This window comes from Tursiops truncatus, chromosome 17 (assembly GCF_011762595.2).
Source record: "Tursiops truncatus isolate mTurTru1 chromosome 17, mTurTru1.mat.Y, whole genome shotgun sequence".
NCBI lineage: Eukaryota > Metazoa > Chordata > Mammalia > Artiodactyla > Delphinidae > Tursiops > Tursiops truncatus.
This window is the reverse complement of record NC_047050.1, coordinates 53803350-53826558: the sequence shown is the minus strand read 5'-3', so window position 1 is coordinate 53826558 and position 23209 is coordinate 53803350. Positions and strand designations below refer to the sequence as shown.

General features: G+C 32.1%; 1 protein-coding gene across 3 annotated transcripts in view; it reads left to right on the top strand.

Annotated features, from left to right (window-relative positions):
• CSMD3 (CUB and Sushi multiple domains 3) overlaps window positions 1-23209 on the top strand; it is a 1081491-nt gene that overhangs the window by 415135 nt on the left and 643147 nt on the right. For 2 of the 3 annotated variants that reach the window (XM_019931944.2, XM_019931943.2), the window contains 2 exons: window positions 6156-6233; window positions 13762-13849. In XM_019931944.2, coding sequence (XP_019787503.2) covers window positions 6156-6233; window positions 13762-13849 — 166 coding nt within the window. The remainder of the gene's footprint in view (window positions 1-6155; window positions 6234-13761; window positions 13850-23209) is intronic. The other variant, XM_033843074.1, reaches the window with a different exon arrangement.

Genomic DNA, 23209 nt, shown 5'->3' with positions numbered 1-23209 from the left:
ATAGTGCATCCCCAATTAGAATGACATCTGAAACTGACTAGATCTTAAAATTATAAATAATAATAAAATAACTTTTACTGAACTTTTGCCATGTCCTGATTCTTAGAATTTATTTTAGAATTTAAGTATATGGTGCAATGTATAATTGTAAATTTTCTTTCAACTAAAAATAGGGTGTCATATAAATTTTATACTTACATATTCAATATGCAAGAGTAAGTGCTAGCCACAAACTAGCAGGGTAGCATAAGTAGACGTTTAGGACTTAAAAAAATACTGGAGTGTCTAAACCATATTACTTATCTCTAGTGATTTTTAAAAGGCAGAAACATTAGATTTTAGGTAATTATAAAATTGAATATACACCATTTCTTTTAAAATTAATTGGTCTGTCATTTTAAATTTGAGAATATTTTGGATCTTGCATATCCCTAATATATGTCTTTACAAATGAATTTGCAGTGCTATTGAACATATTTCATTGCACCACTAATTTTCTCATCAAATGAAGGCCAGTATTATTTCTTTTATTTTAACATATTCTAAAATAAAATATTTTTCACAAAGACTCATGAACCACTTACTAATATGCTGTTGAATTTTCTATTATACCTTTTTTTACTGTGTAGTTCAGAAATATGATTTACTTGCAGCATACCTTAATCATTTTCTAAAATTATACTATAGCAACATTTATAAAGCAAATATTCTTTTCTCAGAAATTTGTATCCAGTGGTAACTCTTATATGAAAGATAGTAAAGCAGACACCACAAGAATACTACCTAGTTTTTCCTGGCATCAGTGTAGTTTCTTGATATTTCTTCTTCTAAGGATAATATGGATGGAGTGACCAAATAGCCGCTTCCATGCTAAATATGTTCTGAAGAAGAGTTCTGCCAGTACAGGATGTAGAAAAAAAGTGTTAAATTTTAGTGCCTTTAGGCCTGTGACATGGAGCCACAATTTACTTTCAAACAAACAAAACTTTTCCTCTGAACATAGTAAAATACTTTTAGAATCTCTAAAAACATTTTAATCTTTGAGATAGAATTGAGAGTTCGAGAATTCTGATTAATTAGTCTTTTCTGCTTCCTTTGCTCTAAATTCTACACCTAAATACTTACGGGTAAATGAATGAATCTCTTAGGAATGTATAGAGAAGTTAAACAACTTGTTCCATGTCTTGTGGGACTAGAATACAGGTTTCCCAACTCCTGGTCCAGTGAGAGAAATGTCACAAATAACACACTGTGTTTTAACATTATCTAGATCTATATAAAATCCCTTAGCAAGTGATTGATTATATATTCTAATACCCATGTAAATGGATCTACTGTCAATGGTGAGATGTGCCATGTTCTCAAAATGGAACACACACACGCACACATGAGAACACATTAGTTTTAATAACCAAAACAAAAACTGATGAAATTTATTTTATTAGTATAGTTTATTTATTAAGTATAAAGATAAAGATGATACTTAATTCAAAATAAAAAATAGGAATTATATAGATAGCATGATGTCAAAAACAGTTTAAAAGAAGAGAAAGGAATTGTACATTTGAGAAGTTGAAGCAAAAATAACAAAAATAAATCAGTAGGATACAAATGACTTTCTCAAAATAAATTATTTTCCTTTTCTCAGGGACCATCATATTCTCACTTAATTGTAGATTTATAATGCAGCTACTACCACTTGCAAGATAAGTTATTGTCAAAATAAATACAAATTTGGAAGATTAAGATAATAAACAGAATGTCTCATTTGTTTTATTTTTATTGTTGTATTTGAATATAATTTAAGTAGAAAATGAAAGGGCTTTTAGATGTTCTGATAACATTTAATAAATAGTGCCAATGTTTTTCTATAGGAGTCCCATACAAATCTAAAGTAGTTTTTTCCAATGAAAAAAATATTCTGCCCACTAATATTAAACATGTCTGTTTCTTCTTTTTCAAAGATAAATGTTCTGAAAAATTACAGATTTTCACTGTATATATATAGGAGTGAAATAGAATAAAAAAATATTGGTGTGTGACTTTTGAGATTATGTAGTGAAGAGTCTATCAATTTTAAAATAAGGAACTTGAAGCTGGGGAATGTTTTATGACTTTAAGTTTTAGAGGCTGGGTGATAGACAGACCACGTAAAGGTCATGTTTTCTAAGCCTCCAAGTGATGGTTGAATTCCCTTTAGTGCATCTGTGTATTGTGGTCAGTTTCCTAATGTTAAAGAATGGCACCAGCACTTTGTTCCTACTAACAGAGATTCTTCAACATAAAAATAAATTCATATGCCACCTGTTTCACAAAAAAAGTGTTGACATTTGAAACAAAATCTAGCAATTTATCCATGTATGTGCATATATGATTAATCTTTATAATAAGGCATTGTAATTTAAATAATTTCAATTAAGTGACTTTAGCCAATTAACCTGGAAGTTAGATGACTTTTAATTAAGTGACTTTAGCCAATTAACCTGGAAGTTAGATGAGGTTTATCAGTCACCATCAGTTTTTTGTAAGTTTTTAAAATTCAAATTCTTTTTGAACATAACTGAACAATAATTGATCTGGAAAATAGTACACTTATAATCCTCTACAGTGGTTTAAACTGCTTAAATGAGGATTACAGAAACAAAATGTTTTTCCCTAGTGTCTGGGACTTACAACTAAACAGATGGATTTGATTGTTGGCCTAGTATATTCCTTTCTGCCAGACATTTTCTATATTATAAAGTATTTTCATTATGCTAAGCATGAGTCAAACCAAAAGAGTAATAAACAAAAATGAACAAAATTGTTAGCATGTGAAAAGTGAAAAGCAGAAGAAAATAAAGGAAAGGGATCTTGGCACATATGTCTACATGTCTTGCATTTAATGAAATGTATTAAAAATTTATTAGAACATACATATTTTTATGTATTTAAAATAGCTTTACACATGAAGGTGCTTCATCTTGAACATTCATTCTTTTATCACTTCTTTCCTTCCTAATTCATGATTAACAAAGGAAATCCTCCAAACAAAATACCTTTAGTTAAATCAGAATTTACAATATAGCATATATTCATTCAATCATAGTACTACTTGAGTAAAATAATGTTGCTGCTTTTGAGAAACTCACAGTACAGTGGAAGGAATCGACACAAACAGCACACTGTCTTTTAATATTTATAAAATTATGTAAAATACCACAACATATTTTAATATCTTTATGATAAAATAAATTTGACATGCTTATAACTGGAATACACTTGTTACAAAGGTCAGGTTAATTTTATAAATTTTATAAGTTAAATGGGATCACTAGAAGCACCATTGCTTGATGTCATGTTGGTACTTAATACATATACCTTGTAATACATAATATATGTTTTTATGGCATATATTTGAGAATTAACATTTCACTGATTTATGATTTAGAGCAGCATCTTGCAATTGGTGCTTACAGTATTTGTCCTTTCGATTTATTCAAGAAGAGATATGCTGTATGCTCTTTATATTGAAATTATAAAAATATCTAAAGTATGTGTTTCCTGTTTAACATATTTTAAAGTTTTGGGTGAATTTAAATTTTACATTATTTTCTGTTCACTCCTTTTTATCTCCTAAAATAGTTATTCTCCTGGTTTTCCATCTTCTGCATCTGTATTACAATTATTTATACTTTTCACTTTTCTTCAATTTAAATTGACAAACAGATGCTTTTAAAAAATAAGGTTAGGGGTTTCCCTGGTGGCACAGTGGTTGAGAGTCCGCCTGCCGATGCAGGGGACACGGGTTTGTGCCCCTGTCCAGGAGGATCCCACATGCTGCGGAGTGGCTGGGCCCGTGGGCCATGGCCACTGAACCTGCGCGTCCAGAGCGCCTGTGCTCTGCAGCGGGAGAGGCCACAGCAGTGAGAGGCCCGCGTACTGCAAAAAAATAAATAAATAAAAATAAGGTTAGGTTCCTTCAGAACCAGGAAACTGTTTAAAACTTCTTGGTCTCAGATGACATTTTCTTAGCTAGGTATTGTCCCTGACCTCACCAACCAAATAGTCAAATTTAGATATAAGCCCATTACATAAACCTAGTTTATACAAACACACTCACACACACACACACAGAGTTGTTTTCAAAATCCTTTATTTCTAGTAACTGAGCTCTTTGACCCTCTGGATTTTTCTTCTTCAATTTTCTCCTTTGGGTTTACAATCTTTTCATTAAAAAAAAAAAAATTAAGAATTCCAGATTTGTGTTAAGACTACTATGAAATTTTCCAACCCCTTTGTAATACTTAAAGTCAAATCTTATAATGCAGAGAAAAGTAGAGGTAGAATTCCTACTTATAATTCATGTTTGGATTTGGAGAATCTAGAATTATGCCTCAAAATACAAAATGTAAATTTTGTTAAAAATAATTTTCAGGCAGCAGGAAAATTTACAAGTGGCAGAACTAAATTTAGAGCAGCCAACCAAATACAACAGTAGGACTAAACTTTAGCTTACCTTGGGGGCTGGGGTGTGGAAAAGAATTACAACGAAAAACATAACTTGAGAGAGATGTAGTCATTCTTTCACTGTAAATAAAGGGCCTCAGATAAAGAATCTCAAAATTGTAAAGCAACTGAGCAGTCATCTAGTCCTAGCTACTTATTTTAAGAGAAGAGACAGGTAAAAAGGCAGACTCTTGTCCAAAAATCAACAACCACTAATTGCTAAGAATCAGGTATCTTAAATCCTACTCCAATGATCATTTTCATATTTTTTATATGTACTATGTATAGATAGTGTACAGCTGTGTATTTCAGTAAGCCATAAGACTCTGCCTCTACCTCTCTACTTTTGAAGGTAGTGACAAGAAAAAAATCACCTTAAAATGTTTCAAAGGCAGTAAAATATCCTTAAGTTGCATTAATTGGGTACAATGGCAAGTAAGATTTAGTGAAATGATCATTTTAAACTAAAAAAAATCAGTTTTGCTTTTTTCAAATTCATGAAGTGAACAAAGCCTAATTGCCTAAATGTTTCAATTTATCATTTCTACCTATAAACCTCGTAAAATGCATTATGTAAAAAATTCAAATTGTAATTGAGGAAGCTAAATATATCCCTTGGATTCTTGTTCATGTGCTTTTTTTAAAGAAAATAATTGTTATTTAAATATCTCATTAGATCAGATTACGTAACATTTTAAATTAGTGGGGTGAGGTTTTAATTAAATAGTTTTTCTTTATTTCACTTGGTGTCATTAAAATTTTAAATAAAGTAGAAAGTAGTCTTCTGAACTATAGTTTATCCCTTTAAAAATTATATAGCAGCTGTAGTTAATAAAATAATTTATACTTAAAAGGAAATAATACTTTTTTCCTTCATCCAAAATACTTAAAAAACTGTTTTTTAAAATGTTCCAAGTTACTTCATTGAATTTATAAGTTTTTTAAGGCAAATCCAGTCATATCTACTTTAATATAGTACACAGTGAAATATGCCAGCTTCTTCTGATGTTGATTTTTAATATAATAATATCAAAAAGAGTAGCAAGGTATTTTAGATGAAATCCAAAAAGTTATAATTCACTTTCATAAATTTTGTACAATATGGACTGAACATCGATCATTCGCAAGCAATGTGTATGAAAGGAAATGGTTATTGGCAGAAATACTAGAATGTATTTTAAGTTTTTTCAATTATGTCATTTTCTTAAATGTGTCCTAATATTTCAATTAGGCTAAATTACCTTAAAAGTACACTAGTTTATTTTAAAAACCAAGCTCCTTAAATTCATCCCACTTTTATAATGTATCAGTATTTTTATTTTTCTAGTTTAATTTATTCTATAAAATTTGATGAATTCAAATAGTTTATGATAAAGAGTTAATGTTTTGCTCTTCTATAAAAACTGGGTAGTGTTAAAAAGTACCTATACATGTATGCAAGATTCTCCCTATAGTACACTTAAAATCCTTTTATACTGCTTGGTATTTTTACTGCTTAGTGATCAGATTGCTATTTTTTTCTTTATTTTCTTCTGGGTACCCTATATCAAGCTTAAGAAAGCAGTTATTTTAACTTGCATAATTCCATGCTAACAAAATTTGTTAACTTGAATTTCATTTTAAACTTGTGTATCCTGATACATGTTTTTGTTTGTTTTCTTAACTAGTGAAAAAGGCCATAGATTTTAAATCTAGAGGATTTAAATTGTTTCCAGGGAAAGACAACAGCAACAAGTTTTCTATCTGTGAGTGTACTCTTTTTTTTGTTTCTTTCTCTAGTGCAAGAGTGAAGTTTGTGGTGTCTGTGTTGTTTGTGTGTTTTATAAAAATGTTTGTGTATTTACCAAATTAACTGTATTAATATTTATATAACATGCATGATTATTCAATATTTTCTTGTATTTAAATGCATATTGAGTTATTGGTTTATTGTGGTAAACTTTGGAGCTCAGATTGTTTCAAAATGTAAAAGAAAAAAACTCTTTAGATCTAGCATGTTGATAGCATTCTAGTTTTCTAATTCTAGTATGTGAGATAAAAAAATGAGTAAAAATCATCAAATTAATGGTTTCTTGTAGGAATTTTTGTTTGAACGTATCTAAATTTCAACATAATTATTTTTCTAAGGAAAAATTTCTTTAAACAGCAATTTTTCATTTAAGGAAAAATATATTTTAATTTGAGTTAATTTATACAAACACTTAAGTCAGATATTTTATAAATGAATTAACTAGCTAATTAGTTTTTGTTTTATTTTGAAAATCTCATGAATTGAACTGAGGTACACATATTTATGTGCTGCCCCAATACACAATTTTGCTTAACATTCAGGGATTTATAGATGATCTGAAGTTCATCCATGAATCTCAGATTAAGAGTCATTGAATTTGAATATTCATTGTTATATTACCATATATGAACATAAAATAAGATTTATAAGAAAGCTATGCATTTTTTCAATATAAATCAATAGCAGTTTGTAGAAATACCCTGCCTTACTGTTCCTGCAGATACATATTATAAATTTTAAAAGAAGCCATTCATGATACCACATCTGACTTCTAAAATGCCTTATTGATAATAAATAAGATTAGTTATTTTAAATAAATATCATCTTTTAAGCAAAAATACATTTTTAACATTATTTATTTTTATTCAATTCCAAATCATCTAACGAAATGAGTTTAAAACTATTTCTTAAAAAAATCATTCATTATAGTTATATCAGAAAAGGATTCTACCCACATATTTATTGAGTTGTATTTGTAACAGTAAATGGCACAAATTGAGCAATTACTTCACTTATCAAGAAGCAAACTTGGAGCCTGTTGGTATCAAATAAAGTGTCCTGATTTTAAAATGTGATTTTTCACATTTTGTTAGATTTGAGAATACGAGACCAAAAATAGCAGATATCAGTAGGAAAATGTCAAATTGGGTTACCTGTTTGGAAAGCATTAAACAGTTCATTTCAAAGTATTTAGCTATATAAGTATGATTTATTGTTATATTTTTAGTGTTAAAACATATTTTCAAAATTGATAACAGTTTTTAGGGAAAATAAATAATCTATAGTATTTTTCATATATTAATTATTTGATACATTTCAGAGAGAAAGATATTTTTCCTATACAAGAAAATATAAACATAAAGTTGTTAGGTGAAATTATTCTGACATATCATATTTTATCATGTCAACATGAAGGAAATGATGCAGACTTAAATAATTACGTTTACTACTTTTTTTTCCTAATATTTTGTCTGGCTAATCTATCTATTTTGGAAATCTAAGAAGAATTATGGGCTATCACTTTCTTACCCTTTCCTCATTTTGGTTACACAAATGTTATTTTATATGCTTCATGCTTCAAACTTTCAGATGTCCTGGGAAAATTAGGCTATTTATACTGAAATTAAGATGTATTCAACTCTACATCATCAACAATTATAAATATTACAGTATATATAAATGTATCATAGTAATATGCTGTACACCTAAATCTTACACAATGTTACACATCAAATTTATTCAATAAGAAAAATGTGTATGTAACTTTTTATACTTGGTATATTGTCTTAGTGGGCATACATATTATTTTCATTGTTCTTGTACAGTGGTTATGAGGATGAACAAGAAAGGGAATTTTAGACATAGCAGTGTACCTGGGGAAACAAATAAACCCTGATTTTATATATATATATATATATATATATATATATATATATATATATATATATATATATGTATGTATATATTTAATTTAAAGAATATTTACTTTTAAATTGTCAGGAGTAAAGTTAATGAGACAAAAAGAAAAAAGTTACTCATAAAGCAAAAAATGTTAATTTACTTCATAATTTTAAAATACATTTTACATTTATCTATTACAGCTTATGTAGGAGATAAAATATACTCTTGTGCTTTCTCATTTTTATTTTTATTTATTTATTTATTTATTTATTTTTGCGGTACGCGGGCCTCTCACTGTTGTGGCCTCTCCCCTTGCGGAGCACAGGCTCCAGACGCGCAGGCTCAGCGGCCATGGCTCATGGGCCCAGCTGCTCCGCGGCATGTGGGATCCTCTCGGACTGGGGCACAAACCCGTGTCCCCTGCATGGGCAGGCAGACTCTGAACCACTATGCCACCAGGGAAGCCCTCTTATTTTTATTTTTGAATAGAAATAATTCAACTTTCATCAAGGCAGATTGTTTATGCCAATTTTTTTTAGCAACAATAACAAGCCAACATTATTTTATTTTCCTACATTTTTTTCTCAAATGTTTAATAGCTAGTTACAAATATATATTCTCTATGGTTGATCACAGAGAAAGTTATAATGCTTTAATTTTTATCATTATTATATATCTGTTATCAAGTAGGCATTTCGGTCTTCATCTCTTTGAATCATTAATTTAACACAGAGCCAAATAATTTTAAAAGGAGACAATTTTTATCTGACATTAAACTTTCAAAGGAAAAAAATAATAATAAAGCTTGTGTTCTTTGAAAAAACTATCGATTCAGTCACTAGAACTTCCAGGAGTGAGCATAATTATGGAGGACATGAGCTACACACATTTCCAAATTGCATCTTCCCTTAATAGCACCTTTAAAGTTTAACTAAGAAACAAATTAATAAGAGATTCAGGAAACTGCAGTAGTGTTCATGGGAAGCATTTGGTTGTTTAAATAGCTAATTCAGATTCTTTTTCCTACTTTGGTACCTGAACTCTATGTAGTCTCTTTCCATCCCTCATTGTTAGCAAAGAGAGTAGGTTTGCAAATAAAGGAAAAAATATTTTTAATTTAAAAAATAAAAATAATTTTTTATATTTTAAAATGTTGAATGGAGTGCATTTATTCTTGCCAACTTTTCTACTAGGCTATTCTAAAATTTTAAGGTGGAATTATAAAGACACTGTGAGCTTTCCATAATGTATTTTTAAAAATTATTTCATCTTCTTCAAGTCCATACTTTGATGCATTCTTATTATACATTCATTGCGCAATTCTATTTGAACTACTTCTCCATGGCAGCGCCATGCTAGACTAAGAAGGTAAAAAGAGTGAATAAGATACAGTCTCAGTTGGCAAGGATCCAGCATTTTATTGGGAAGCTAAATGAGTTATGTGACAACTCTTTGGAGGATGTAAAGTTAGTATAAAATTACATTCTGTCCACATTCATGATGTTGGAGTTCAGAACGAGATCCAAAACATTCTATTTTATAAGGTGGAATAAAATTTTTAAATCTAATATAAAGAAAAATCTAAGATGCCACCAACTGGATGAGGTAATGTAGAGATGACTTTTAGTAAGATGACTTTCAGGATCTAGTTATTTTTATCTTTAGAGTAGATTATGTGCTATGTAAAATCAGAAGCTTAAGAAACTTGCTTGTAATAACAATATTTTATTTTGATGTTGACTAATTTTACAGTATTTTTAAGCTAGAATATACAATAATATAGTACATTAATTAAAATTCCTATAGCATATTTTATAAGCACATATAATAAATATACTTCAATGTTATAAGAAATGATAATTCATCCAATTTTTTTAATTCTATAAATTCTGCCCTCTCTTTTTGTCACTGATGTGTGGGGAAAAGGATTCATATTGCATTAGTACTAGTAATAATAATAATAATATTATTATTATTATTGTCCTTAAAGTTCAGAGCAAAAAGGATATTCCCTGTAGTTATGCTCTTTTCAAGAGGCAAGACCCTGTCCATGTAATTAACTTTTAAAGAGCACTCATGTTATTTTTACAAGTTACAAATTGAAAGAAGTAAAAATGATAAATATTTGTCCAGTTGTTTGAATGGCATTACGTAGTGAAAGCAGCTGACTGAATGGATACTAACTTCATTTGAATGTCTTGGCGTCACTAGCTATGGGCAGTTATGTAGCATCTAAATATCAGAAAAATAAGAGATTATATACTTTGTTCTTTATTTTTTATTTTAAATTTTTTAATTAAAGAACACTAAATACATGTATCATGCAGCAGCTCTCCCGTTATCTTTACAATTTAAGTTGGGAAATTTTTCACTATTGCAGATGTCCAAAGACAGCTGTTTAAAGGACACTTTCAAACAGACAAAAGTAATTTGACAATTAAATCATGAGAACTGGGATTAATTAAGTGAACATGGTGAAAGTTATAAATATGGTCTGCATTCTAAGATAAAATATTTGGAAAAGTGTTTTGAATTTTAAGTATTGATGCCCTTTCTCCTTTCTGAGCTTTCTGTACAGGATGGAGAGCTCAGGGGTTAAGAGTAGAATTTCTTGAATCAGTCTGCCAAGGTTGAAACCTAGACTAAGGCAGAAAGTGGAAATAGGACTTTAGAAATGTGTCTTAACCTCTCTGTGCCTCAGTTTCCTCACCTGTAGGAAACATATAATACAAGCAGCTACCCTTCAGATTTGTGTGAAGAGTAAATGAGCTGATACATGTAAAGGGTGTAGATTAGTTCCTGACACATAGTACTGTGTCTTAGCTATTGTTAAAATTTATATTAACCTAGGCAATAATGATGATGAAATGGAAAAAATGAAATTTTTTATTATTTTTATTTTCTAATGTATTCACAGACACATCTATTTTTACCTATAATCTGTGTTATAAATTTAGTATAATAGTGTAGAAAGCCTAAGTCATGCCACTTCTTTTTCTTATCTCTATCATATGTTAAAAAAGTTACACTTTAATAGCATACACTATAATATTTTCAAAAGTCAGTTATAGGATAGTTCTTCCCATAGAAAAAATACTCATTGAAAACAGTGTACAACACATTGTTTTTAATCAACCTACTAGGAAATATTTACTGAGAAGTCATTAGTCATCTAGGCCCTGTGGGAATATTAAAATAATTATGTTTTTCCTTATCTTTATCAAATGTATAATATATTTGTATATATGACTAAGGAATATGAAACTATTAACAGTATGACAAAATAATTAAAAAATTAAATATAAAATTGTTCATGTCATGTAAAAAGAGGGATTAGAAAATCTGGAAACACATGACAGTGGGACTTGGGGCTTCCCTGATGGCGCAGTGGTTGAGAGTCCGCCTGCTGATGCAGGGGACATGGGTTTGTGCCCCGGTCTGGGAAGATCCCACATGCTGCGGAGCGGCTGGGACCGTGAGCCATGGCCGCTGAGCCTGTGCGTCCGGAGCCTGTGCTCTGCAACTGGAGAGGCCACAACAGTGAGAGGCCTGCGTACCGCAAAAAAAAAAAAAAAAAAAAAAGTGGGACTTGAGCTGAGTCTTGAAAATTATATAGAATTTTGATAGCTGAAGAGGAAGAAATGGAAAACATGGAGACCTGGAGAAAACACAAAGCATGGAATAAGCATGGCTAACCAGTAAAATTGCAGAAGAATGAAGAATCTGTTGGACTTGAGTTATGGATGTATATTGGTGGCTAGTGGGTAGTAGAGTTGATATACTTAGAAATCTAGAATCATAGGCTATTTGGACAGTAATGAAAACTGTGGTTGAGAAAGTTTAGTTCTAGTACTCAAGATGAATTGGAAGAGAATGATAATAGAGAAACAAAAGCATCAGTGATTAAGCTGGATTTGAGCATGCACATGAAATGACTATGAGAATTTTGGTGGGTTGACCTAGTAGGTCATTGAAGGAGCAAGACGGAGCTTGGGGAAAAAAAATGACAAAACCATATATTTGAAATTCTTAGCAAAGAGGTAATTTTTCAAGCCACAAGGAAAACATAAAATATGGAGAATTATGGGTCATTGTCTTTGAATTTGCTCTCTGTATGTGATATCAGCTAAAGTAAGAGAGTGGCCAAAACAAACATAAGAAGGAACAAAAGCCAGAAAGATAAAAAGAAATTAATTAGCAAGTCAGCAGACCAAGAAAAGCAAAAATATCACATGCTTTGTGTGGATTGGTGAACTTGTAATTTGGCAGCAATAAGGATACTGTTGAGGATATTTAGGAAAGTGATTTTTATAGAATGAAGGGTGCAAACACAAAATTTCATATCTAATTGAAAATATGGCAACTTTACCGGAGCTGTGACTGTTGGGCCATCATCTGATAGTTATCTTGCTATCTAATCAATATGAACAAGTTGACAATCTGAACTAAATGATGCAGGGATCCAGTGGTTCCCAATATTGACTCTACATTAGAATCACCTGGAGGATTATTAAAAAAATCAAACAAAAACAACAACAACAAAAAACAGATCCACAGGGTCCTACCCAAAGTAATTGCATTAGAATATCTAGACATAAAAGTTAAGCATCTTTATTCTTTTAAAAAAGCTGTAGAGGTGATTCCAACCCACAATGTAGGACAAGAACCATTTCAAAGTTTACATTTTTCCCTCTCTAGAGTCTCTACTCAGGTCCCATTCTTTTCTTTAAAACGCAGATAAGTTGATAAAGAGGAAAATAGAACTTACTCTCTAATTCACTATAAGATTGAATTCATGAAACAATATCACTCAGATATTTCAGACCTTATCTGGTTTAATGATCTTCCCATTTGAAGAAAAGCGCTGTCTTGGGGAATTATTTATTTACTGTGATCACATTCACTGAAAATATTAATAAATCTTTTTAATAATTGGGTGTTCTGAAAAAACTGCTGAAAGTGTACAATGGCTAAGTAAAACACAGTCATGGAAATTGTTAAAGGGTAAAACCCTTATTTTGATTTTCATCATTATATCATAATTCAATGACATGCTTGATAATTTGTGCCAGTTTTACTTTCTTATTGGCAGATTGAATTCTTTGTTATATATCAAATAAAAAGTGGTAACACACTTTTTTCCACAGGGTCTTATTTTTCTATTGCAACTTTAAAAATAATAAGTACCCAAACGACACTGCCCTAACTGGTGGTGACTTCTCTACTGCCAATAATTAATGGAAACTCTGGCACTGATACCCTGGGAGTACATTACAAGAGATTTCACTATTTGATAGTAATTAAAAATATGTTAATTGTTAATGTGTTAATATTCAGATTAGTAAGTCATTGAATAGGAACATGAAACTTACTTTCTTATATGTCCACAAATAGAAAAAATGTTTTTGTCCTCATTATTGGTTTATCAAACTATATTTAACTTTCTCTATATAAACTATAGTGATTACAATAACAAAATACAAGAATATATTTTATGTACAACTTTAAATGAATATCATCCTTGTTTTCCTAATCATATATGTTTTGATTATTTTTTTCTTTTCTTTTTTCTGTTGTTCCAGTAAATGAGGGAGGTATTAAAACAGCTTCCAATTTATGCCCAGATCCAGGAGAACCAGAAAATGGGAAGAGAGTTGGATCAGATTTTAGGTAAGATTTTAAATTGTTTATTTCATTATTTATTTTGTTAAGGTTTATTTTAATTTTAACTTCAAATATAACTAATAATATGGAGATGAAGACCTGGTGACTTAAAAGTGTGGCAACTAGATTTCATTGATGTGTTACCATTAATAATATTTCAGTATTTTAAAGTGACTACTCAAATTTATTAGGATACTTTTTGGAGTTTAAATGATTAATCTATTGTCATGTAGTAAGTGAAAAATCATGGGATTTGATTTGAAAGACATGAGTTTGAATTCAACTTCTATTGCTTATTAATTGTCTGATCTTTGGTAAGTTATTCAATCCTTTCTGCCTGAGTTTCCTCTTCTGTAACATGTATATCAAATTTACCACATAGAATGGTGAGTTTCAAATGAGGTACTGCCTGTGAAACCTTCCTGCAAATGTTCTATAAACATTTTATATGTAATTTTTAGAAGTAAATGTAACTTGAATAAGTTTTATCTCTATCTTAAAATTAGTATTTATTTTAAAATTTGAAATTAGTTTACTTACAACATAGAAAATGTATGTAGTAGAATATGGTAGCCATTAACTTACACTATCAAACAATATTTTTTAAAAATCTTGAATTTTCAGTAGTCCTCTGTAACATTTTACAAATGAAAGATACAAAAAATCCTATAAAATAGTAAGTGATAATTTAGTTAACATTCACAAATACTTATTTTCACAAAATATTCATGATATATTAAATTTAAAAAATGATAATGGTTATAGTTACACATACCACACGTTTACAATCTTTTCTTCTTTATATTGTTTGTATAAAGGACAAATGCTGTGCTAAAGAATATCCCTATGAATAAAAAGATAGTTCTTATAATAAAGACCTGTGAAAATTTTGTCCCCATGGATCATTCAAGTTAACTTAAAGTTATATTTTGATATACTTGCAGTGGAAAACAATATTAGTTCAATATGAATAAAATTGTAATTTTCTAAAAATTTTACAGAACTTTCTTTAACTAGTCTGATAATTAATATGGATAATAATGTTTGAAAAAATCACACTAGAAAGAAATTCAAAAGACCTGGGAAACTAGTCAGTCTGATCTTAATAAACTAAATGACTATATTAAAAATCAGGGCTTCCCTGGTGGCGCAGTGGTTGAGAGTCCGCCTGCCGATGCAGGGGACACGGGTTCGTGCCCCGGTCCGGGAGGATCCCACATGCCATGGAGCGGCTGGGCCCGTGAGCCATGGCCGCTGAGCCTGCGCGTCCAAAGCCTGTGCTCCGCAACGGGAGAGACCACAACAGTGAGAGACCCGCGTACCGCAAAAAAAAAAGAAAAAAAAAATCAACTAAATCTCTCAACCTCAATAATTAACTGATATTTCATAGACTGCAGAGTGGTAAACAATTTACCTAGTATTTTTACATGTATTCTTTATTTATTATAAAATGCTATAAGGTGTTTATTATTTTATTCCCACTTTACAAATAAGAAAACTGAAACTCTGTTTATCCAGCTAATAATTTGATGGAATTGAAATTTGAACTCGTTACTTCCTGATTCTAAATCCTGACCCTTTAATCACTATATTACATTATGCTTTGAAACCAAACTTCATTCACATCCCATCCTTGCAGTAATCTGTCTTGTCTTCTCCAAGAGTTGGTTTCGTCAGATCTAAAAACGAGGATAATAATACTTGTTTCATGGATTGAGGGAAAGATTACATGAGATAACGTATGCATGGTAGTAATCATAAAGCTTAAGACAAATAAGTATTCAGTTAATTCTAGCTTCTATTATAGTATGATAAGATAAATGAAATAGTTATTAATATTTATTTGGTCTCACTTTTTGCAAAAATATGAGGTTTATTAGAAATAGACTTAATAGGAATATAGTGAGTTAAATTACCTTTTCGTGGATTTCAAATCATAAGATTATCTTACAGTCATGTTTCAAGACCCTGATAGATGTTAGTCATCAAGATGCTCACAGTCAGGCTAAGATATAATAGAGTCATTATAATTTAAGAACATGCGGAATGTCATGGAGACAGAAGAGGTATGGTATTTTGGACAGCTAGGAGATGAGGGTCACAGAGGCAAATGTTGAGGTGGAAGTATGAAGTATGATTGGAATCTGGTATAGAGAGGCAGAGAAATCCAGAGACCATTTATATGTTTATACATTCATTGTCTACATATATTGTTTGCCTATTGTGTACCTGGCTTTGTACCAGGAACAAATAAAACACTTAACAGCAGACATAGTACATGCCCCCCATAGGTCTTCAAATTTAATGGCAAAAAAGACAATAAACAATGAAATGAATCTCAAGTTTTAAAAAGTACTGTGAAATAAAAAAGTAAAATAAAAAATTAAGCTTCTGTGAGAGAGGATAAAGATGTCAGAGTGGGAATCCACCCAGTGTAAGAAGGTCCCACTTTCATTGATACCAGAAGAATTTTATGCCTTTAGACTATAGGAAAGGAAGAGCCTCACACTGAGGAAGAGCTTGATGAGCCATTCCAGGAAAATAAAGATTAGGGAGTCTAAATTATAGACTGTAAATTGAAGAAAAGCACAGAATTCAATAGAAAAGCTGTAGAATGAAGTTGAGGAGATGTGGGGAAACCAGAGCTCTTATTCAGAAGAAGCAGATTGGCAGCCATTCTGCTTAATCTGCACTGAAGATATGTTTTGTTTTAAACACACAGTGTTTTTAAAATATGTGAGTCAACATTTAAAAATCAGGAGATTTCACACACACATACACACACACGTGCACGTGCACACACGTTTTTGTATTCCCTTTTTAGATTTGGCAGCTAAAACCAATGTACCTTCATTGCGACATCTACTAGAACCAATTAACAGATGTTCCCTTTAGGCTAAGCAAGCTCTCTGGTTCACAGTGGTCACTCCTAGGCTTCTTCACTCATGTAGGTCACCTACCTATTATGGGAAGCTGTAAAGAGTTTTGAGAGAGAGAGCTGATTCAATTTATATTTTCAGTACATCATGCTTTATACTTTAGATAGGTGGATTGAAGAAAACAAGTTTTAGTTAGAAGGCCAGTGCAGCAGTCTGGTTTTAAGATGGTAGAGACTTAGACTATGGTGATAGCAGTGAACTAGACAGACTCAAGATATCTTTTGGGTCTTGGACACTCAAAGTCTCAGTGTCCAATGATATTTTATGTGGAAAGTAAGAAAACAAAAAAGGATGATCCCTAATTTCCTCAGCTTGAACATCATGAAATTAGGGTAAATAATTATATTTAATTAAGTGTGGAAGTCCAGAGGTTTTGAGGGAAAAAAATAAGAGTTCAGTTTAGAGATTGTAAACTTCAAATGACTTAGTGATTTACAAGTGGGTATGTTAAGTTCATAGGTGAACATAATTAAAGTTCAGAGATAGCAAGGAAATATGAGTATGTAGATGTTACTAAGAATCCTAAAGCAGCATGAATAGATGACATCAGTTAGACAGTGTAGAATGACGAGTGAATCTATGAAATAGTCCAAAGTTCTATGCTATTTCATGATATGATTGATTTTAAGAAGCTATCAGGGGCTTCCCTGGTGGCGCAGTGGTTGAGAGTCCGCCTGCCAATGCAGGGGACACGGGTTCGTGCCCCGGTCCGGGAAGATCCCACATGCCGTGGAGCAGCTGGGCCCGTGAGCCATGGCTGCTGAGCCTGCGCGTCCGGAGCCTGTGCTCTGCAACGGGAGAGGCCACAACAGTGAGAGGCCCGTGTACTGCAAAAAAAAAAAAAAAGAAGCTAGCAAATCATTCTCACGAGTAGCAAGAGAAATAGGCATGGATGAAGTAAGGGAAGGAAGTCCTTTAAAAGGGGTCAGGAATTTTGAATACAATTGAAAATGATGAGGACAGAAGACTGTCTCTTAAATTTGACAACATGAAGGTTGTTGGCAAGAGTGATTTCATTGGAGTGACAAAGGTTGAAACAAATTGAAATAAGCTGAAGAGTGAATAGACAGTTCAGATAGGTAATAGCTTTGGAACATCAAATTGCATAAAGCAGAAGAATAATGGAGCAGTTCTATAGTCATTAGGAAGTCAAATAGATTTTCTTTTTAGAGATACAAGAAACCAGAGCTTGTTTATTGGATGATACAAATAATCCTGTAGAGAGGAAAATACGGATGATAGGAAAGATTCCTAGTGGGTATAAGTAAAGGAACATAACTTTTTTGGAGAAAATAAACATGATCCCAAGGACAGGAATAGTGCTCTAGAGACTGTGAGCCACAACTACTGAGCCTACGTGCCACAACTACGGAAGCCCGCGTTTCCTAGAGCCCATGCTCCGCAACAAGAGAAGCCACCACAATGAGAAGCCCACGCACCGCAAAGAAGCCCCTGCTTGCTACTACTAGAGAAAGCCCATGCGGAGCAACGAAGACCCAATTAAAAAAAAAAACAAAAATAACAGATTTTGTGAAGGGAAAATGAGAGACCTTATATTTAATACTTTTACTCTGTGAAGACTGCATCAAGCAAGACCATCAAATTTATATATATATATATATATATACACACATACATATAAATGAGAGAGAGAGGATGGGAATGGTTGGGAGAGGAACTTTGAGAGAAAAACTGGAAATAGTCGTTACCCAATAGTGGGAGAGCAAGTTTGATATAGAAATATTACCTTGCTAAGTAATTTTGAGTGTCCTTTTGAGATTGATGATAATGAATCTGCCTAGTTATATGATTTCTGTCTAGAATTACTAAGTTTCCCAGGTACAAGCATTAAAAGGATTGTGCAAAGGCGTGATAAAATTCAGTGCATTCAGGAAATTTCTAGTGATTCTTCTAGGCATAACAAATAGAAACATGGATGTGGAGCAAAGAAAATTTCAAGCAGAGTTATAGGTTGGGGTCCTTTACAAGATAAGTGGATTAGATCATCTTTCATGTTCAGTTTCAGCTATAAACAAGACCGATTCAGAAATAGCAGGTAAAATATTTTTAATCTGTTTCAGAAGGGAAAGAAATATTTTTTTTGTGTTTTAAAAAGTATAAAACAGTAATCATTCTTATATAAAAGGCTATGGGAAGCACCCCAAAGAATAAGAGAAGGGAAAGCAGGTAAAGGAATAAAAATCACTGACAAAAGATATACTGTGTCAGCTTATTTTGAAGCAATATACATTTAGTTAGGGCTTGAATTAACTCTCTGTTACTGGACCCCTATCATTTCAAAGGAAAATTAGCCTCTGTTAGGCAGGTACACGATGAATCACTGCTTCATATGGAAGCAAGCTTGGTTGTTGGATTGAAGCACCAGTCCCTGCCCCATAAATATTAAAACAAACAACAAAGAAGCAAAAAACACAAAAATAACTCATGACAATCTCTTCTGGTGCCCTTTACCCATTTATCTATGTAATACTCTAGTTCTTTGAGGTACCAGGGCTCACACATTCTGCAATTTAGCAAACATCCAGGTAAGTGTAAGAAGTCAGTCTCCCCCACTATTTAGTGCCTCTTTACTCACTGAATTATCTTCTTGAAGCCTCCCTCCTAACTGGGTTGAGGTAGGAGTGGGGACCACCCACTCAAATGCTCCAATTCCCTCCAAAGAAATTATACTTGCAAACTTTTCATTAATTGGTATCCTCAAATCTTCTGATACATCCTTCCTGGAGCTAAGCTATGTGTTATTCTAATGATCTTGAATGAATTTTTTTTAATACATCCTTAACAAATTCTACACAAATGTTCTGAAACCCCTCTTTTAGAATGTGTGAGCACATATCCTCATTTATCAGCCTTGGGGCTTCAGCTAAAACTGAAAGAACCAGAAATGTCTCATTTGTTAACATACTTTTCCATAAATGATCATTTCCGAAGAAGGGAAAATTGTGAAACAAGTCCTATGCCATCTGTAAGTATGAAAAATTGATGAGGACCTAACCATAGATGATTTTTAAAACAAATGAATGAATGGAAGTTCTAATAACAGAACATTAAACTGTTTATAAGCTGCATTTATTAAGATTTCATCTATAAATGTTTGTGTTTCCTAAATCTTAAAATTATATGGCTTCTAAGATAAGCACACAAATATACATAAATATAAAACAACTTTTGTTTATTGGCTTCTTAGCTGTTAAGAACATGTTTTTCTCTGTTACTCATATCTTAAAAAACTCTACCAAGACAGTTTCTCAAGATTTGCCAATTACCATTGTTAATCTTATAGCAGCCCCTGAATGTATTGGCATAGGATCTAGGGAGAGCAATTCTTATGCACCGGACTAGAATTCAGGTCTTATTTTCAAGTGCAATATTATTTTCTTATAACACACAAAAATTATTTAGATAGTAGGGTGGCTTTCGAGTTTTTAAATTGGAAACACCATTTCCTAGCAAACCAAACTTAAAACTTGGTAGTAATTACAAGCAGCCAGGGGCAGGGTGGGGGTGAGGGGCAGACAGGAAAGTAGGAACAGTTGTTTATAGCACCAAACACCACTGATTCTTTTTTTTTGGGGGGGTGTTTATTGTTTTAATTTTTATTGGAGTATAGTTGATGTACAATGTTGTGTTAGTTTCAGGTGTACAGCAAAGTGAATCAGTTTCATATACATGTATCCACTCTTTTTTAGATTATTTTCCCATACAGGCTATTACAGTGTATTGAGTAGAGTTCCCTGTTCTATACAGTAGGTCTTTATTAGTTATCTATTTTATATATAGTAGTGAGTATATGTCAATCCCAATCTTCCAATTTATCCTCCCCACCCCATTATCCCCTGGTAACCATAAGCTTGTTTTCTACGTCTGTGACTCTATTTCTGTTTTGTAAATAAGTTCATTTGTACCCTTTTTTTTAGATTCCACATATAAGTGATATCATATGATATTTGTCTTTCTCTGTCTGACTTACTTCACTCAGCATGACAATCTCTAGGTCCATCCCTGTTGCTGCAAATGGCATTATTTTGTGTTTTTTTATGCCTGAGTAATAGTCCATTGTATCCATGTACCACATCTTCTTTATCCATTCCTCTGTTGATGGACATTTAGGTTGCTACCATGTCCTGGCTATTGTAAATAGTGCCGCATTGGACATTGGGATGCATGTATCTTTTCAAATTATGGTTTTAGAGGGAAACTACCTCAACGTAATAAAAGCCATGAACAACAAATCCACAGTGAACATCATTCTCAGAGGTGAAAAAACACAGATTTTTCTTTTGAAGTATCTCTAGAGTCTGAGCCCTCATCCATTGCCACTTCTATTCTTTTAGCTCAGATTTGATTAAATCCCTAACAATTCCTGCAGGCTTCAAGGTTTCAGTGTAGTGTCACTCAATGCAATCAATAAACCACCAAAACCGTAAATAAAAATATATAAATTGATTGATTAGAATCAAAATGTCAGTGTCCTTTGGTCTGTAAATTCGGAGGCTAAGAGAGAAGGGATTAATTAAAGTACTTTTAAAAGTTTTTGCTTGTGGTTTGTTTTTTTGTTTGTTTTGTTTTCTTTTACTTAAACATTGCAAAACCTAGTTAGAACTGCTTTGAAATTTGAAGCAGGTAACTTCTCATGTTACCTGCCATCCTATAATAAAATAGCATTGCCTTTTCTATTCATTTATCTTACACTATTTTATAGTACTCATCACCACTGAAGTAATGTATATGTATTTTATTTTTATGTTTTCTGTCAAGCCCCACTAGAATATTGGCTGTAACAGTCCATGGCCTTTGGTATAGTATCAACTTCACTGAAAATAAGTTTTAGCCACTCAGTAAATACTTGTTTTTTAAACAAATGGGATCTTAAGAAATTTATGAAATCACTAGTCTTTCAAGATTTAGAATATATAAAACACTTTCAAGACAGAACACTAGGTAGGCATATACACAGTTTCACTTCATAATGTATATAAATATTATTTTCATAATATTTTTAAAATACCACAGCAAAAATATTACTTTTAAAAAGGCATACAAAAACTTGAAAGAGCAAATTAAATACAAAGATGAAGAATAGTAAAAAGTAGAGTAGATATAAATGAAAGTGAACAAGAAATTAATAGAGAAAAATCCATAAAACCAAAAGGTAGTTTTATTGAAAAGATCAATAACATTGATAATCTCTAGAGACAGACTAATCAAAGAGAGAGGGAGAGAGAGAGAGAGGGAAAGAGAGAAAAGAGAGTAAGAGAAGAGATACAATCCATAAATATTAAAGGATAATAAAGAAATATGAGAAATAATAAAGAAATACAAATTTGATAATTTAGGTTATATTGATGGATTTCTTGAGAATTTCTATAAAATTCTCACAAAAAGAAATAAATCATCTGAAATGACCTAAAACTATTAAAGAAATTAAATCAATAATTAAAACCTTCCGTTGGTGGGAATGTAAATTGGTACAGCCACTATGGAGAACAGTAAAAACTAAAAATACAAGTACCATATGAGCCAGCTACCCCACTCCTAGGCATATACCCAGAGAAAACCATAATTCGAAAAGATACATGCCTCCCAATGTTCATTGCAGCACTATTTACAATAGCCAGGTCATGGTAGCAACCTAAATGTCCATTAACAGAGGAATGGATAAAGATGATGTGGTACATATATATATAATGGACTATTAGTCACAAAAGAGAACAAAATAAGGCCATTTGCAGCAACAAGGATGGACCTAGAGATTGTCATACTGAGTGAAGTAAGACAGAGAAAGACAAATACCATATGATATCATTTATATGTGGAATCTAATAAAAAGGTACCAATTAACTTACAAAACAGAAGTTATAGTCACAAATGTAGAAAACAACCTTATGGTTACCAGAGGATGCGGGGGGGGGGAATAAATTGGGAGATTGGGATTGACATATACACAATACTATATATAAAATAGATAACTAATAAGAACCTACTGTATAGCACAGAGAACTCTACTCAATACTCTGTAATGGCCTATATGGGGAAAGAATCTAAAAAAACGATTGTATATATGTATATGAAACTGATTCACTTCCCTGTACACGTGAAAATAACACAATATTGTAAATCAAATATACTCCAATAATTTTTTTTTTTTTTTTTGCGGTACGCGGGCCTCTCACTGCTGTGGCCTCTCCCGTTGCGGAGCACAGGCTCCAGACACGCAGGCTCAGCGGCCATGGCTCACAGGCCCAGCCGCTCCACGGCATGTGGGATCTTCCCCGACCGGGGCACGAACCCGTGTCCCCTGCATCGGCAGGCGGACTCTCAACCACTGCGCCACCTGGGAAGCCCGCCAATAATTTTTTTAATGAAATAAATTTAAAAATAAACCTTCCAAAATAGCAAGCATCAG